Source organism: Pteronotus mesoamericanus, unplaced genomic scaffold (genome assembly GCF_021234165.1).
Source record: "Pteronotus mesoamericanus isolate MK-2021 breed Mesoamerican mustached bat unplaced genomic scaffold, CSHL_Meso_final scaffold_54, whole genome shotgun sequence".
NCBI lineage: Eukaryota > Metazoa > Chordata > Mammalia > Chiroptera > Mormoopidae > Pteronotus > Pteronotus mesoamericanus.
In genome coordinates this window covers 73,610,114-73,630,311 of record NW_026555321.1, presented here as the reverse complement: position 1 = coordinate 73,630,311, position 20,198 = coordinate 73,610,114, and the positions used below count along the sequence as shown (strand labels likewise).

The window sequence follows — 20,198 nt, the reverse complement described above, 5'->3', positions numbered from 1 at the left end:
TGTTAAGAAACCACTTCACCTGGCTATTACTAAAATGTCAATTGTTAGTTACCAGGATGTTGTACAAACTGGCCAAAAGAATGTAATCACCTTCTGAAGGAACTATATGTACAAAGGTAAGATTGACTAAGGAACTAAGTAACATGACATGCCAAAGTAAGAGTTAAAAAAGTCAAAGTTTATTCTGAAAGCATAAAGACTTATATATGTTTACATGAGCTATATGAGGGGGGGACCAAAAAAACGACCAGAATTATCTTCTGGAGAGCAGGCCCCCCAGTAGGTGAGTGTTCTAAGAACCCATCTGTATGTGCCAGCTGGTGTTGCTGTGAGAGGCTGTGTTCAGCTTCAGTGAATTTTTTTTGAAGATTCTTTCAACGCATTTGCCCATTTCGCAAGGGGTGATTTACAAGTGCACCTGCCCACACTATGCTGAGTGTTCTGCAATTTTTGACCAAAAACAGCATGACCTCCATGCCCCAAATCTCCCTATTCACCCAATGTCACCCTGAGAGACTTTTTGTTTCCCAGGATGGAAAAGTCCTCAAAGGGAAATGTTCTGACAATGTGGGAGAGATAAAACAAAAAAAATGGCAAAAGCATTAAAAGGCATCAAAATCAATGAGTTTGGAAGCTGATTGAGCAATGGAAAAAATGTCTCAATAGGTATATTCCAACAAATGAAAAGTACTTTGAAGATGACTGAAGTTTAAACATGTAATAATAAATACACAATTTCTTATAAATAAATTCCAGGGTTGTTTTGGGCCTCCTTCCCCCGTATATTTTAAAATATGTATAATGACATGATTTCCATAATTTTCATTCTGCGGTTTTCAACTGGGAGTGAATTTGCATTATAGGGAACATCTGGCTATATCTGAAGACATTCCTGGGTGTCATGACTGGACCTGGGAATGCTGCTCTTACCTAGTGGATAGAAACCAGAGATACTGCCAAACATCTTGCAGTGCACAGGAAAGCTCCTCTCCTAAACAAAAAAATATGATCTGGCCCCAAGGGCAATATGCCAAGACAGAGAAACCCTGTTTTAACTTAACAAAAGGAGGATACAATATGGAATATAAAATGCTATCAGGATAAAAACTTGTTAGTAAGTTATGCTTCTACCACACATTGGTTGTCATAATATTTACCCAAAACAAGCTAGCAAGGAGCCAGTATGGGTGTAGCATGAAGAAATTGGTTGAAAGAACTGGCTTTGTCATCAAAGAAATCCAAAGTGGAATCCAAACCAATTCTCACCATGTTCAAACTTAAGTTGTTAACTATAAAAATACTCCTCATAATACCTATCTCTTAGAGCCATTATGAGAAATATTAAATGAGAAAATATTTCTAAAGGGCCTAGTCTAGAGGCTGGGACTCAGTAAAATCATACGTAATGAATGCTAGGTATTAAAAAAGAAAAGTAATTTTTTTCCAATATTGAACCCAATACATCATAGAAACTGGATTTCTTACACAATAATCAATTTACCCATCTTCTAAACATAAAATTCCTGTTACAAAACTTGTCTATTCTAGAACCACGTCCATTATCTCTTGGTAATTTAAAAAGCGTTTTACCTTCATCTGACTCATCACTTCCACTGGAACTCCAAGTTATATCCGTAAGCCCGCTGGTATCCTTGGATGTAATGGTTTCTGTTAAAGAAAAAGAAAGTACATAGAAAACAATCACCTCCTACAGTTATCAGAATGAGATTTAATGCACATTTCTTTGATGAAGTTACAAATACACAAAATTCTAATGCCAGTGGGGACAATGTCTTATGTCAAATCTTCCTGCCTAAAATTCTATACGCAACCAGGATAAGATTCTTTAAATTAAAGCCATATTACAAGAAGAAAAAGAAGGAGAACTGTTTGAAAGGAGTTATAAAAGACAAGAAAAATGACTGGAGCACAAAAAACTAACCTTCACATAATTATGGGCTATATAATTTCCTAGAATACTTCATAAAACAGAACAAAACAAGAAACAAAACAAAGCAAATCACAAACTACAAAACCAGAACTTACGTATAGTTGAAGTGCTTCTGTGCACCTGCTTTGCCATACTAAGAACACTGGTGGCAGGAGTGCACTTAAGACTCTTAACAGAAAAACTTTTTATTCAATTAAATTTATTTTAATATAATATTAGGTTAACATATAGTTATAAGAAATAAACTGAGGAAATCCTTGTATTCTTTCCCCAGTTCCTCAATTGATAAATTTTTACAAAACTATACATTACAACCAAAATATTGATACTAATACCATCAATATATAGACAAGTTCTATTATCAGGATACCTTATATTACTTTTTTATATTTTTAAATTTTATCTTTCAATTACGGCTTACATTCAATATTATTTTATGTTAGTTTCAAGTGTACAGAATAGTGATTAAACAATTATGTAATTTACAAAGTGATCCTCCAGATAATTCAAGTATCCACCTAGCACCCTACATAGTTACTACAATATTATTTACTATATTTCCTATACTATGTTTTATATCTCCTGTTTTATAACTACCAATCTATACTTCCTAATCCTGTCACCTTTTCCACCCAGGCCCCCATTTCCTCTTCCATTGGCCAAACATCAGCTTGGCAGATCTATGAGTCTGTTTCTGGGTTGTCCCCCTCCCCCCATTTATTTTGTTCTTTAGACTCCACATGTACATGAAATCATATGGTATTTGTCTTTCTCTGTCAGATTTATTTCATTTATTATAAAATGTCTAGCTCCAACCATGTTGTCTCAAATGGGAGGATTTCTATCTTTTCATAGCCAAGTAACAGTACGTTGTATGTAAGTACCACATCTTCTGTATTCACTCTATTGATGGGGACTTGCGTAGCTTTCATATTATGGCTACTGTAAATAATGCTGCAATAAACATAGGGAAAACAGTGCCTTTGGTCCATGCGTGGGGAGGACTCAGCACCAGAACATTGGTGACTGTCCCTCTAGCCCTTACCTGGAAGCCACACAGTACTCAGTCTCTCCTTGTATGACTCTGGCGCACCCCTACCTGTTTTTCTACTCATGTTCATAATTAACCTAAAATGCTAAATTTTTGAAAAGCCCTTCAGCCACACTTCAATATACTATGAGATTAAGAGATTAGGTATTATAATTCAAGTTTTACAGAAGAAGAAACAAAAGTTAAGTAACTTCATTCAATACATATTCATGAACATCTCTAATAGTAAACCTTGAGGAAACAAAGAAAACTCCTGCCTTCAAGGAATTCAGACTCTAAAAGGCAATATTAATCATGAAAAAATAATCAAATATTCCATAAGAGGTATTTTATGGCATAATGGTAGCACAAAAAAAGTGAATATGCCAGTTTGTGTTGACCCAGAAAGGATTCACCAACAAAATGTCTAAAACAGTATCACTTACAAGGGCACAAAACATAAAATAGTAATAATCATTTACTGAACGCTTTGTACCATGAATACCTAAAATTACTAAAATTGTCTATCCTTCAAAATATAAAATTAAACTATTCAGAATAACATAAGAATTTGTATTGATTTAAATAGCTAATAAAACTAAACTATGCAATTACTTGCAAAACACATTATCAATCTCTTTATTTTGCACCTGGAAAGTAAATCAAAAAGGAGATAGAATGCTACCTACTGAACGTGTCTACCTAAAATTCACATGTTGAAACCTAATCCCCAATGTGATTGTTTTAAGAAGTGAGATCTTTGGGGGCTCCACTCTCATGAAAGGAATTACTGTCCTATAAAAGAAATACCCTGGAGAGATCCCAGAGAGATCTCTGGCCCCTTCCACTATGTGAAAAGGCAACAGAGTGCTGTCTCTGCACCTTATACTGAACTTCCAGCCTCCAAACCTGTGAGAAATAAAATTTCTGCTGTTTATAAATAAACCAGTCAATGGTATTTTTGTCAGCAGCCTGAATGGGTTAAGAAAAAAAGTTAATAATATTCTTGTGATTATATAACAAATTCATGGAATTAATAAGCTTACGGATTACAGGCACTTAACTATACAATTCATATAGGTAAAACCACTACAAGGAATTTATTAGTCACAAAATCATTTTATTTGCTGAAAAGGGTTACTCTTGAAATCAAGTCCCATTCCAGTGAAATTCCAGGAAGGACATCAGCCAGGCTGTAACAATAGTTACTAGGTATGTGTAAGCATTTCTGAGTGTGCACTGTGAGGCAGTCATTGTGTTAGCACCTGATGTTACGGGTTTAACACCAAAATTTATTCATGTATTAAATTTAACACCTAGCATCTTAAAATACAACCTTATTTGGAGATAGGGTCTTTACAGAGTTAATCAAGTTAAAGTGAGGTCTTTAGGATGGCCTCTAATCTAGTAACAGCTATCCTTATAAAAAGTAGAAATAAGACACAGAAACAGACATTTAGAAAGAGATGACAATATGAAGACACATGGAGAAGACAGACGTCTATAAACCAAGAAAAGCAGCCTAGAGAAGATTCTAAAAGAAACCAACCCTGTCAATACCTTTACTTTGGACTTCTGGCCTCAGAGAGAGCCCCATTTCTTCAAACACTCTAATAGGGTGTCCTATTATTTATAACTGAAAGCCTTCCCTAATTTGCCAAGTAAGAATTTCATTGCCTGAAGTAGTATAGGTCATAATTTTATTTTGCAAATCAGTTGTTTTTAAAACCTTGGGACTATGATCCTGAGCTAACCTACCAGGCTCTGTTAATAACAGTGAACCCAGAAAGGACACACAAAACTTTTTAATAATTACCTATAGGAAGCAAGAAAAATAGGGTAGATAGTAAAAAAGGTGAGAGAACTCTGAAAAAAATACCTTATTACGTTGTTTGAATGTTTTTTAACCCTGAATATATAATCTATTCAAGCTATATAAATAACAGTTTAAAAGAAAGCAAATAAATCATAGAGGATATGTTATCCTTATATCTTTTCTATCAAGAAATCAAGAAAATATTACCTTTCTTGGGATTAGCAAATAATTCAAGGTGCTTTTCTGTAACAGTCTTCTTTTCAGCTGCTAATGACTGTAGGCAGATAATAATAATAATAACAACAACAACAACAACATGGTGGTAGTTTATATAACAAGGGCTAAAAACCAACAATAGTTTGTAAAATATTCAAAAACTTAACTATTCCCTCCTTAACATATACCCCTGTTTTCCTTTATTTAATTTACCAATTATTCCCAAAGCACATACTCACCATATACTTATAAATATATTTTTATATTTTTCTTGAATCTAAACAGGAAGTTGCCTAACATTTAGCTTGTAACAGTATTCGTCCATATTGCATCTTAAAGTTACATTTACAAAAATTAACCAGAATATCTCACTGCCATAGGATTCTGCATATATATGCATTTCATAAATATACTTTTTATAATGAAGAAGATGCTCATTGTTCTTCTGAGAACATTCTTCTCACAGAATTCTCAGTAGGTAACCTTCATATACAAAGAAGTATAAAGGTTCTGCGTGACATAAAGAGGTAAATACTAACTTGCCAGTTATTAAAGAAACTCCAAAATTAGGAAAAAAAAGTAATATACTGATGGCAGTGTCTTGAAGGAAAATAAGAAAGGGAATTCCAAGGAAATATAATTACAGTGGCCTAAACACTCAGATTCTAAAAAATTTTATAACTACTTTACCGGAGTCCCAGAAGTATCCTGAAATCCTTCTTCACACCTGAGCCATGCTTCTGAGAGGGTAGCAGCTGTCCCCCCTGGCCTGAGGCCTGATCTTCTGAACCGCAGTGGACTGTTTCCTGGAAAGGATGGGTATTCTAGATCCAAATTTCTTTTTCTCTGTAAAGGTAATTTTTAAAGAAAAAAAAATCAACTTCATTAAATTTACAGTTAACAATATGGAAACCCAGTTTAGGCAGCAATCAAAGCATAGTTTTTGTTTTTATTTTACTTTTTTATTTAATTTTTATTGTAGTTTTTCTATTACCAGTTAGTGCCTTTATTACCTCCCGCCCCATCCCCGCCAACAGGCACCACACTATTGTCCATACACATGAGCCTTTTTTCCTTTTTGCTCAATCCATCCACTCCCTCACTTTCTCCCCCACAACTCACTGTCGTCCTTCTAGTTTTTAAATGCCTCTGAACCCCTACTTAAAGAAAGAGTAATGAGGTAACAAAAACAAAAGTGCATAGACAACAATTACAACCAATCAAGAAAATCAAAATACAAATGGGTGAAGATCAACAATCAACCCTCCAAACTCATGCATGATACCATAGCTGAAATGCAAGATGCTCAGAGAAGCAAAGGAGCAAAGGAGCACCTAAGCACATAGACATCTGATGTTCACTACTAACTGAAGCAGACCATCTGAGAATGGTAACTGAAAAGGAGTGAGGGAAAGGGTTCCACTCAAGATACAAAGGGGTAAAGGAGTCTAGAACACTCAAAAACCAGTCAGCTAGCAGTACCATCCCATAATGGGCCCAACACTGAGGAGAGAACTACTAGAAGTGGAATCTGCTCAGAACCAAAGGAATGACAGAGACACAACAGAACAAAATAGTCCAAATTGAGTGGTAGAGGGGAGTATAACAAGACATATCAAAATAACAAATAAAAAGCTATCTTTTTGCAAACTACAAAAATAACAGAAAAAATAACAGAAGTTATAAAAGTGACGGAAGTTGCCAAGATGGTGGAGGTGCGAATGGAAATCACATTAACCTCCTCCCAGGACCAATCTGGAATTACAACTAAATTGTGGAGAAATCACCTGGAACAAACATCTGAACAATAACAAGAGAGGAGCCTTATAACCTCAGACAGAGAGAAGGATGAGCTTCAACACAACCTGACTGGTAAGGAGTGTGGTAGAGACTCAAGAAGGCTTTGGGGAGGGAACTGAGAGAGTTGCACCCAGGATCCCGTTGCTGAGTCATCCTCCATAAAGCAGCAGCCCTCCTGCTCAGTCAGACCACCCCCCTCCCTGCAGCAGCAGCCTGAGAGGAAACAGTAGCCCCCCTGCCAGGAGGGACTCTGCCCTGGTCCTGTGGGTGTTTAAGCCTGACTGCTGAGTGCAGAGTGATGAGATTCGTAACTGAAGGAGACAGCCACAGACAATAGATCCCTGGAAGTCTCAAACACGCTGCCTAAGGTCAGATAGAGACAACATCTGACATCACCAGAGATGGATCCACAAAGAAAAAACAGTGGTAAATAATAGAGACTACCAAGACAAAATCCACTGTGGTCTTCTCCATGACTTGCAATATTTTCTTTACCGTGTAACTTTTTTACATTCATTTCTTGTCCATCAAATTTGTGCATATTTCACCTTCTTCATTCCCTTTATTTGTGATGTAAATTTTACTTATTCTCTTTCCATTGTTCTCACTGCCAACTATTATTAGTGCCCCTCCCTGTACCCTCTGAAAATCATTTTTCTTTCAGTAAGTCATCCATATTTACTCTCCTTTCTTATAATAGTCTTAATCTCTTTATATCCTTATTAATACTGGTTTACTTGCTGTTGATAGTGGAATTGTGGGGAGAGTTATTTTTGCAGGTATGGGTTTCTTTCCTCACCTTTGCGGTTTTGTTCTGGCAGCACCTGCACAGTAACACACAAGATGTTGTGTGGAGTGACCTTCAGTCAACCAGCTAAAGGAAACGACCCACCAAAGAAGGACCCAACAACAATCAAAACCCAATTACATCCAGAGAGCCAACATAAATGGCATAAAGAGCATCCCAAGAGTGTTAAGGTCAGAAGATCAAGGAGACTACACCACTGAATCTCACAGGTGTCCTACCATATAAGGTCACGGCAAAAAGTCAGGGAATCAAGACACATCATTTTAAGAAGCAAAAAAGTCTCACAAATAATGGAAAGACAAAGAAACAACCCCCAATCAAAAGGAAGAATACTCAGAAAGAATGATAAATGAAATAGAGGCAAGTTAACTATGAGATACTGAGTTCAAAACAACGATTTTAAGGAAGCTTAATGAGCTCAGTGAGAATTACCAAAAACCACAAGGATGTCCTGAAGAACTTGCTGCAAACTATACCAGCATGAAAAAGGACACAGAAACAATCAACAAGAGCCAAGGAAAAATGAAGAATACAATTTCTGAATTGAAGAACACAGTAGAAGGAATCCAAAGCAGGCTGAGGAAGCAGAGGATCAAATCAGCCAGCTGGAGGCCAAGGTAGAAAAAAGGTCCCAAAAAGAGTAAGAATATGAAAGAAGACTCAAAAAGAATGAAGAGGTGTAAAGGAAATGCAGGGCAGCATGAAACATAATAACATCTGTATAAGACGGGTATCAGAAGGAGAAGAGGAGCAAGGGATAGAAAACCTGTTTGAAAAAGTAATGATGGAAAACTTCTCCAAATTGAAGAAAGAAAAAAATCACACAAGTCCAAGAAGCACAGAGGGTACCAATCAAGGGGAACCCAAAGAGGCCTACTCCAAGACACATCATATTTAAAATGGTAAAATTCAAAAACAAAGAGAAAATCTTAAAAGCAGCAAGGGAGAAACAGTAAGTAAGATACAAGGGAGCCCTGCTAAGGCTAGCAGCTGACTTCTCAACAGAAACACTACAAGCCAGAAGGGAATGGCAAGAAATATTCCAAGTAATGAGAAGCAAAGGCTTGCCACCAAGACTACTCTACACAGCAAGGTTCTCAATTAAAATGCAAGGCGAAAAAAGGAGTTTCCCACACAAAAGAAGGCTAAAAAAATACACCTCCACCAAACCAGCATTGCAAAATGTGATAAAGGGACTGCTTTAAAAAGATGAAGAGAAAGAGTGAGAAAGGGAGGAACTCAGGTACAAACGGAAAAAATGAATGAGTACCTACCAACAATAACCTTAAATGTAAATGGATTAAATGCTCCAATCAAAAGACATAGAGTAGCTGAATGGATAAAAACACATGAGCCGCACATACGCTGCCTACAAGAGACCGACCTCAGAACAAAACACCTACACATACTGAAAGTGAAGGGTTGAAAAAAAAATATTCTAAGCAAACAGACAGGAAAGAAAAGCCAGGGTAGCAATACTTTTATCAGACAAAAGAGACTTCAAAAAGGGCCACAAAAAGAGACACAGAAGGACAATTCATAACATTCAAGGGAAGAATCCATCAAGAAGACATAAACATTGTAAGTACATATGCACCCAACATAGGGGCACCCAAATATATAAGAAAAATCTTGGAGGACTTCGAGATAGATATAAACAACACAATTATAGTAGGGGATTTTAACATCCCACTGTCAATACTGGAACGATCTTCCAAATAAAACATTAACAAGGATATGGTGGAACTAAATGATGCATTAGATCAAATGGACTTAACTGATATACACAGAACCTATCATCTGAAAGAAGCAAAGTACACATTCTTTTCAAATCCACATGGAACATTTTCAAAGCCAGATCACATGGCAAGACACAAAAAAGCCTCAACAAAATTAAGAAAACTGAAATCATAACGAGCATTTTCTTGGACCATAAAGGCTTAAAACAAGAAATCAACCTCAAGGAAAAAACTCAAAAACATCCAAACTCATGGAGACTGAATAGCATGCTATTAAACAATGAATGGGTCAATAATGAGATCAGGGAAGAATTTAAAAACTTTCTAGAAATGAATGGAAATGAATGAAAATGAACACACAACAGTCCAAAATCTATGGGACACAGCAAAGGAAATCCTGAGAGAGAAGTTCTTATCAATACAGGCCTACCTAAAAAAGAGAGAAACATTTCAAGTAAACGACCTAGCCCTACATCGACAAGAATTGGAGAAATAACAACAGATAAAGCTCACAGTGAGTAGAAGGAAGGAAATAATCAAGATTAGAGCAGAATTAAATGACATAGAGAATAAAAGAACAATTCAAAGGATCAACAAATCCAGAAGCTGGTTCTTTGAAAAGATAAACAAAATCAACAAGTCTTTAAGCAGACTCATCAAGAAAAAAAGAGAGGACCCAAATAAATAATGTCAGAAATGAAAGAGGAGAAATTATAACTGATACCACAGAAATACAAAAGGATTATATAAAAATTATGAAAAACTATACGCTAATATGAAAATCAGAGTGAAATGAACAAATTTCTAGAAAAACATAATGTTCCAAGACTGAGTCAAGAAAAAGCAGAAAGCCTGCACACACCACTAACAATTGGTGAAATTAAAGCATTAATCAAAAATCTTCTGGCACAGAAAAGCCCTGTACCGGATGGTTTCACAGGAAAATTTTACACAAGGAAGAGCTAACCCCTGTCCTTCTCAGACTATTCCAAAAAATCCAAGAAAAGGGAAGGCTCCCAAACTCCTTTTATGAAGCCAGCATCATCCTAATCCTAAAACTAGTTAAAGACACAACAAAGAAAGAAAACTACAGGCCAGTATCACTGATTAACATCGACGCTAAAATCCTCAACAAAATATTGGCAAACCACATCCAGCAATACATTAAAAAGATCATCCACCATGATCAAGTGGGATTTTTCCCAAGGATGCATCGATGGTACAATATTTGCAAGTCAATAAACGTAATAATCACATAAGCAAAAGGAAAGACAAAAATAACATGATTTCATATGATCTGCATTTGGTGAGGTACAACACCCAGTTATGATAAAAACATTCAGCAAAGAGGACGTACTGGAAGCATACCTCAACATAACAAAGGGCATATATGAAAAACCTACAGCCAACATCATACTCAATGGGCAAAAACTAAAAGCTTTCCCACTAAGCTTGGTAACAAAACCAGGTTGTCCACTTTCACCACTTCTGTTCAACGTAGTATGGGAAACCCTAGGCACAGTGATCAGACAAGAAGAAATAAAAGGCGTCCAAATTGGAAAGGAGGAAGTAAAACTGTCATTGTTTCCAGCTGACATTATAGTGTACACAGAAAACCCTATATACACCACCAAAAAACTACTCAGCCTAATAAGTGAATTGGCCAAGCAGTGGGAAACATAATCAATATTCAGAAATCAAAGGCATTTTTGTACATCAACAAAATATCAGGGGAAAAAACCCATTTGCTATACTGACAAGAAAAAGAAAGTATCCCGGAATAAACCTAACCAAGCAGGTAAAAGACCTGCACTCAGAAAACTACACAACACTGAAGAAAGAAAAAAGACATAATTAAATGGAAGCACATACCATGTTCATGGACTGGAAGAATTAACATCATCAAAATGTCTATACTACCTAAAGCAATTTACAGATTTAACACAGTCCTTATTAAAATACCAATGACATATTTCACAGATATAAAACAAACACTTCAAAAATTTATATGGAACCATAAGTGACACTGAATAGTTGCAGCAATTTTGAGAAAGAAGAACAAAGTAGGAGGGATCACAATACCTGACATCAAACTATATTAAAAGACCACTGTAATCAAAACAGCCTGCTACTGGCATAATAACAGACACATAGATCCATGACACAGAATGGAGAGCCCAGAAATAAGCCCATGACTCTATGGTCAATTAATATTCGACAAAGGGGGCAGAAGCATACAATGAAGTAAAAATAGCCTCTTCAACAAATGGTGTCTGGAGATCTGGACAGCTACATGCAAAAAAAGCAAAACTTGGCCACCAACTTACACCATATACAAAAATAAACTCAAGATGGATAGAAGACTTAAACATAAGTTGCAACACCATAAAAGTCCTAGAGAAGAACATAGGCAGGAAACTCTCAGATATTCAACGCAATATGTTCACTAATATGTCCCGTAGAGTAAGGGACATAAAGAAAAGAATAAACAAATGGGACTTCATCAAAATAAAGCTTCTGCACAGCTAAAGAAAACATCAGCAAAATGAAAATAGAACCTACCATATGAGAAAATATATTTGCCAATGACACCTCGGACAAGGGTTTAACCTCCAAAATACATAAAGAATTCACACTACTACACTCCTAGAAGACAAACAATCCAATTAAAAAATGGGCAAAGGACCTGAACAGACACTTCTCTAAGGACGACATACAGAGAGCACAGAGACATATGAAAAGATGCTGCTGAGCATCACGAGCCATCAGAGAGATCCAAATTAAAACCACAGTTGGATACCACTTCCCAGCAGTCAAAATGGCCATTATAAACATATCAACAAATGACAAGTGCAGGCGAGGTTGTGGAGAAAAGAGAATCCTAGTACTCTGTTGGTAGCAATGCAGACCCGTGCAGCCACTGTGGAAATCGTATGGAGTTTCTTCAAAAAACTAAAAATGGAACTGCCTATTGACCCAGCAATTCCACCGCTGGGAATATACCCTAAGAATCCCGAGACACCAATTCAAAAGAACCTAGCAACACAATTTAATAGTCAAGTGCTGGAATCAACCTAAGGGCCCATCAGTAAATAAGTGAATCCAAAAACTATGGTACATTTACACAATGGAATACTACGCAGCAGTAAGAAAGGAGCTCCTAGCTCCTACTGGTTGTGACAACATGAATGGAACTGGAGAGCATTAAGCTAAGAGAAATAAGCCAGGTGTTGAAAGACAAATGCCATATGATCATGGGACCTAATCAACAAAACAAACAAGCAAGCAAAATGTAACCAGACACTGAAATAAAGAACAAACTGACTGTAACCAGACAGGAGAAGGATTCAATACCATTTCATTATAATGTTGAGAGGAAAAAAGATATATTCCTGGCCTGAGGCCACGGCTGCAGGCTCTTCCCACATCTGTGTGCATTTTCTTGACACTCCAATTTCCTCCCACATCTCAAAGATGTGCACGTGAGATGAGTGGCGAGTCTAAATGTCCTAGTGTGGGTACATAAGTTTGCCCTGCGACTGAAGGGTGTTTTGTGCAGGGTGAGTTCCTGCCTGGTGCTCTGAACTTTAGGGATAGACTCTTACTTGTTTTTATAAACTTTTCTTAAATGTATGTATAAAGCTTACATTAATTTCAATGTTCAAAATTAGAAGACTTAGGTCTTTATCTGGAAGTTTGGTGACGTTTTCTTAACTAGAAATAGGCCACTTGCTTAACTCTTATTTATATCAAAGAATCTAAGGTAAAACTGGTTTCAATATGTGTCATTTTGCTTAAAGTTGAAGTTTGTAAGAACCTACTGACAATGTGAAGTGAGAGCTTACTGTATTTCAAAACAAAATAAGGCATTCAAATTACCAAACTGTTAATAAACTCAAGGGGTTCGCTGATTGGACTGTTTTATTCAAGACTGAGATGTGGCTGTCAATAGGTAGTTTTATTTACTTGCAGCAAGTAAAGTAGACAGGGGATTCACATCCAAATCTCCATCTTCCCAAAGAGAGGCTTAGTCACTGCTTGTATATACTTTATGATGATTTACACAATGATTTCTTCTTTGCAGTTGGCTACTGAAAAATACTGTGTTACATTTTAATATAGAACAAGAATAGGATTTAGTAAGAACGATTCAGACTTTGAGACTCTTGTCCTAACAAAAACTCAGAAATGAAATGACAAAACTTAAGAAGTACAATAAGCCCTGGCTGATGTGGCTCAGCAGTTTGAGTGCCGGCCTGCAAACCAAAGGGTCACGGGATAAATTTCCAATCAGGGCACATGCATGAGTTGCAGGCCAGGTCCCTGGTCGGGGGCACACGAGAGGCAACCACACATTGATGTTTTTCTCCCACTCTTTCTCGCTCCCTTCCCCCTGTTTAAAAATAAATAAATTAAAAAAAATAATAAGCACAATAAAATTAAAAAATCACCCATATTCCCTTACACACTTTTAAAAATTTATGTTAGGATGTATTTAATATTTTTTTAAGTGACCATCTTTGAATACTTTTAATTGTTCTAACAATGATTTTGTGCATTTGGATAAAACATAAATTACTCCTTAGAGCAATCCTGAAGCAGAATAAAAATGAATGAAAGCTGAGGTGTCTTGACATTTAACAACTTGTTGAGTCGTCTTCATGTTAAGTGACTTGCTAGTTAGTGGAAGAGCTGAATCAAGATTCTAATTCTAGCATCTTACCAATAAAATCATGGGCAGAAATTATCCGTTAAAAAAAATCACCTCAAGAAAAAGAAAAGGACTAAATCAGAAGGAACACAAGAACAAGCAGATATCACAGATAGTATCTTAAGAGATACAGAAGGTAATGAGAAGGAAATTTTAAAGTTTACCTCCAAAGAAGAAAGAGAAAAAGGATTTAAGAGAAATAGAGTGATCAAGTCTTTCTTGGGATCCAGCATACAAATAACAGGAATCCCTGAAGAAGAAACCAATGAGAATGAACAAATATTAGAAACGACAATTTCATAAAACCTTTCCTGAAATAAAAAAAAAAGGAAATTACATATTGAAACACACTATATTCCTAAAAATATCAACACAGAAGCAATCAAAAAAGATATATTCTAGTAAATAGGCTTAAGAAATTCTTTGAAATTCTAGAAAAAATAAAAATAACTTACAAGTGAATAAAAAATACATTATCATCAAATGTTGAAAGCAACACCTTATAACAAAAGAAAATAGAATAACATATTTCAGATAATCAAGGGAAGAAAATGTGAGCCAAGGAGTGTATATCCAGCAACACTGACTTATTTTCCAAGCCTTTTGTTTTGTTTTGTTTTGTTTACAAAGGTCTAGAACAGACATGTATTCATTTCTTAAGTTCTTAAATGTGCATTTTATTTTAAGGAATATTTTACATTTGGAGGGAGAATCAAATTAAGGTCAAGTACTGTAAATTGATCGCCAAACCATGAATAAAACCCCTCAATATCATGTAGATTAAAAAAAAATTCAACCATGACATAGGTGGTATTTTAACATGTAATAGCTCTAAGCATATTCCTCCCATACAGAAACTCCTATGGTAGGAGCAGGCATGTGTGAGAGGCATGTGTGGTTTTACCCTCTACCAGTGTGGAGTTTCCCCTCACAGCTCTGATGAAGCTCACTTAGTTATCTTAAACAGTAAAGACAGTGGAAAATATCATTTGGTCTATTTAGACCCTATATATAAATGTTTTTAACTCCAGAATACCTCTTTAACACATTAAATCAGCCCAGGTCAGTCGGCTCTTTAAAGAAATGGGTGATACCAGAGATAAGACAGGGAAATACAAGATGAGCCTGAAATATCTAGAGCCAGGGAGTAAGAAAGTGCTCAAGTAATAATGAGAACGTGTCTAAAGGACATATGAGCCTGCATGAAGGGGCTCTCATGAGACAAACGTGGGATATGCTAGCATCAAATAAATAATGACAGTAAAAGATTTTGACCTACTGACTAAGAATGAGCTTATATTGATATAAACAAATGATGGATTTAGAAAATCAATGAATGTTAAAATTACTGGGTGACAGTTGATGGTGAAGAGGATATCTACATGGTCAAAAAGCATCTCCCCACAAATTACTCATTAGTTACAAAGTTTCTGTGATGAAGACCCCAAAAAATTAAAGAAGAAAAGTGTCATCAGGAAAATATAACTATCCTTTATTTCCTTATAATCCTGTAAAGATACAGTCTTTATTTCAGTGGGATAAGAGTGCAGAGAAGAAGAGCTATAATTCAGTCTGAGGATGCAAAAGGAACTATGAGACTGAAGGGAGAACCCTAAAATATCAAAAGGTAAGCAACTGATAAAGAAAGGGAGTATTTGTGGTCCCTCTTGGCTAATTAGCAAGAAAAGGGAGAACACAAAGCAAAAAGGGAAAATAAGGATCATAGCACCTTAAGGGACAATGAGGGGGCAAAGGCAGGAGGGAGGAATGAACTAAAATACTCCCAGGCTTTGAGCAACTAAGAGTCCTAATTTCTCCCTCAGGCTTAAATTTCACTTATCTGTGTATCGTAACACCAGGTAAGAAGCAACTAACTCCTCAACCTTTCCTTTTTTCACAGGTTCAACTTTTGAGTCAATGTTGATTGTCCCCCCTTCATCTTTCAATGTCAGATACTTAAATCTCATCTTCCTTTTATAAACTCACAATACAGTCCTTTCCCCATACTAGTCCAAATTCTACCTTTTTAGTCCATGAGCCTATCAACTTTCATCTTAAGAATCCAGAATGATCTATGAAACTTGTCCAAAATTGCAAAATTAGCTTAGTTGTAGAGCTGAGGTTTGTGCCCAAGTCTTCTGACCAAGGTATTTCCCCATGTTTCTTCATACCTAGAATACTTGCAAAGCTTCTAAACTAGTTCTCCTTTCATTCATTCATCAGATATTCATTATATTATCTAATATGTACAAGGGATTATGGCAGGTGAGTCTCTAATCTTACAGTGTCCACATTATAGGGGAAGCACAGGTACAAGTAAACCTAATACAAGACATAAGGTTATAATAATAATACAAAGGAATACAGAAAGTTCATTTACAACTGGGATATTTAGGGAAAAGGAGAAATTGGAGATGGGCCTTCACAGATGATTAAAGTTTCAATGAGCAGAAATGGGAGAAATGGCATTACTCCAAACCAAGAGCATGAGCAAATATCAAGAGACAAGAAAGTACAATACAGTGAAAAGAGCAGTTTACTTGACCTAGAAGATAAATAATAAAGTTATAAAGTTAAGGAATAAAACATGGCCATATTATGGAAGCTGTAAGTAACAGGTGATGAGAGCCGGAACAAAAGCAAGATATGTATAAATCCTGGCTTCTTCACTTAATTGCTTACGTGATCTTGAACAAATTACTTCATTTCTCTGCTGTGCCTCAGTTTCCTCATCCATAAGATGAACTAATAATAGTACCTATTTCATAAGACTGGTGAAAGAATTAATATATATAAAGCACTTAGCACAGGGAGGTCCAAAGTAAGTTATTATGTAACCAATAATAAGTAAAATGATGCTTAAGCAGAGGAATAACAATATAATTAAAGTAGCCCCTAAGGGAAAGTCATTTCAGAAGATGGAATGGGAGGGAGCATGCTACCTAGTACCACACAAACACTCCAAGCATGAAACACTTTAGGCCTGACCTAGGGTGACAGAAATGAAAAAAAAAATTAGGGTGGTAAAACTATTGTAGTAGCCAGCCTCCCAGATGGCTCCCTATGATCCCCACCTCCGGGCACTCACATCCTCTATACTTCCCTCTCACACTGTACCAGGTTGATCTATGTGATGAATGGATTGGGACAGAAGAGCTGTTAAGTCACTTCTAAGATTATTATTAAAAAATATCAGGGCCCTTTTTCTTGCTCTTAGGAGGCCAGCTGCCTTGTTGTAAACTATGAAAGTGATAAGGAACTGACACCTGCTAACAAACACAGGAATAAGCCTGCAAGTGAATCCTCCAGCCTCAGTGAACCTTAATTTGACTGAAACTTGTGGGATGCTCTGAACTAGAACCACCCAGTTGAGCCATTCCCAGATTCCTGACCCTCGGAAATTGAATGAGAAAATAACATTTGTTTTAAACTCCTTCAGATTTGAGACAATCCAATACAGCAATAGATAACTAATAAAACTATTGAAAAGAAAAATTGTTAAGGTCTTCAAAACTGATAAAATGATGAGGGCAGAGTGAGTATGAAGTCGCAAACATCAAGATTCCTAAGTCAGGGTCTAGAGTAAGTACCTAGCAGTAAGCTTTTTGACTGCAGTTTAAATACCTGACAGTCGTTTCAGGAGGCTTTTGATTACCAAGGCATCCGTTTCAGAAGATACCCATCTTGAATAAACATATGGTCAGCTATAGGACACAGCTACTAGCATACCAAGATGAGGAATTAGGCTACCCCACCCATGAAGGTCCCTCTTTCAGAAAGTCCTGATTGATCTAGATACCTAACCATTTGAGTGACCCCACTTATTCCTCCTGGTACCCTAATTCCCTCTCATGCTTTAAGCTATCCAATAAAGAGTGAACCCAAATAACCCTAGGCATCCCTCCCTGGGACCCTAATAAAGGCAGACCCCAGGTCTGACTGCCCTCCCCCACCTCTTTCTCTCCCCCTCAGCCTTGCTGTGTGGCCCTCGAGTATACAAAGTACCCTCCAATATCAGTGAGTAGTAAGTCTTGTTCCTCAAAGTTCCCTGCTGATGTTTGCTAAAGTGCATCCTACAACCATAACAACCACAAGGTCTAGTCCAGCCACATTTGCCTGTGATGGGGGGAAATGTGGGGGAGTAGGGGGTGAGGAGGGCTTGTTACAAGTAATATGGGCCTAGGCAAGTGCCTTAGGCATTCTTAGCCAAAACTATCACTAGCAATAAGTTGAATCAATGAAACACAGGAGCAATTGTTAGGGCCTAGTGGACTAACAGTGAGAGAATGACTTAATGCTACACTGAATTTAAACTGATCTCACAGGAAATGGTTAAATACAGATCTGAAATTCATCTAGGTAGCAATGACAGCTAACATCAATGTATGAGATAGCTTAGGACAAACTTGTTAAGTGAGAAAAAGTACGAGATCAAAAATTAGAACAACAGGAGGAAAGTAAAAAGCAGTAAATGAGCAGCTGCAAGGCAGGAAAAGAGTCAGTATACTAATATTCAGGAATGGTCCAAAATAAATAAATAAATAAATAAATAAATAAATAAAAGCAGGTGGTGCATGTGTCAAATGCTAGAGTAACCAAGTAAATAACTTATACTGGATTTAACAATTTCATATTATCCCCCCCCCCCATGTCACTATTTCTGAAATCAGATTATTTTACACTTGATAGGTATGTTTGACATAGGTTTCATTTACTCCCTAAAATCAGTTACAAAACTGACAGTAAGTCTGACAATCAATGATATACCAGAAACAAGGCAACATCGTGGTGGAAGTTGAATCAGTATATGTGGACTGCATTTTTTTCAAGAAGGTTTTTTTGGTTTTTCAGGAAGGAAAATGAGTCAATAAAGTAGGCACTATATATTGGCTTTTTAAAGATTTGTTTTAGTATGATGAGTCAAGCATATTTGTAAGCCAGAAACTTATAAAGAGCTTTAAAAGGGTACAGGACACATGTCAAGGAGAAACACAATTCATGACGGGGAGAAGTGTGCAGGTATATTTTAAATATCACTCATGCAATATTTTCTACACACGTACTCCGTGGTAACTGTGGCAGACGTTGGTATAAGAAACTGGCAGCAGTTAACTTCAGACTCCTCTCACTGAAGCAGGAAGAGAAAGATTCGGAAAAAAAATTGAGTAGAATGGAAAGTGTGGCAACAGCTACCTGGGGCGGAGAGGGGGGGAACGACAGCAGAGCTATTCCAATATCCACTACTGTCTCGGTGTGTTACAAGAGCCAGAAAGAGACAAATAAAAAACTACCCGACACCATCGAGGATAAATATCTCACACGCTTGCTCCAGATGAACTCCATCCAGCACCTTACTTTCGTCACCCCTTTGGCTGCGACCCCCATGCCCTTTTCAGGGAAGTGTTCCTTCCACCTCTGGCCCAGCGGGCTCCTCTCCCTGACCTCTGCATCCGACCAGGAAGGCTTAACTTCCTGAGTCCGCACACTTGGACCGGAGATCAACCTCTGGGGCCGCACTCCGCAACGCAGGCTCTGTACACGCTCACGGCGGTACTGGCCGCAGCTTTGCCAGGGACCCCCACCAACACAGCACCCACGTCTCGCCCCTTCCGGGCCGGGGCCAGCCACGAGAGCTCTAGGCCCCGCGGGCAAGCGGGTGGGGTGGAAGACCAAGCAGGATGCGTTGACCGCAGGAGCGGCGTCGGCTACAGACTTCAGCTACCTTTTTGCCGCGAGAGTTACCGCCACCAGGCATCTCCAAACTCCCAGCTCCCGTGCAACAGGACTCGACAAGAGCGCGCGTTGCCGACCCAAGGCGCGCCCCACCGCGCGCTGCAATTGGCGGACGAACAGGCGAGAGGCGGGGCTTCTCTGTACGCACCGCCTCCCCAGGGCTTGCGTCATAGCGCGAGCTACGATTGGAGGACATCCTGGCGTGGGGCGGGGCTTCTCTGCCAATCCGTGTTTTCTGGGCACAAATGGGCTGCTCCGGGTGCGTTGTGAACCTTGGCGGGAAGGAGCTCATTGGCGCGAGGAGTAGGAAAGGATGCTGCCCTGGGGTTCAACCTCGCTTCTGTGCCTCGGGATGCTGCAGAGCACTCTCTGAGCTGGCCACACCGTTGGCCAT

At 37.7% G+C, this 20,198-nt stretch overlaps 1 protein-coding gene across 1 annotated transcript in view; it reads right to left on the bottom strand.

The window, feature by feature from the left end:
- SPIDR (scaffold protein involved in DNA repair) overlaps positions 1–19,908 on the bottom strand; it is a 390,408-nt gene extending 370,500 nt beyond the window's left edge. The window contains exons 1-4 of the mRNA XM_054595226.1: positions 19,794–19,908; positions 5,704–5,859; positions 5,005–5,071; positions 1,591–1,668 (exon numbers count right to left, since the gene is read on the bottom strand). Of these exons, the coding sequence (XP_054451201.1) occupies positions 1,591–1,668; positions 5,005–5,071; positions 5,704–5,859; positions 19,794–19,826 (334 nt within the window). The 5' untranslated portion in view covers positions 19,827–19,908. The remainder of the gene's footprint in view (positions 1–1,590; positions 1,669–5,004; positions 5,072–5,703; positions 5,860–19,793) is intronic.
- Positions 19,909–20,198: the final 290 nt, after the last annotated feature.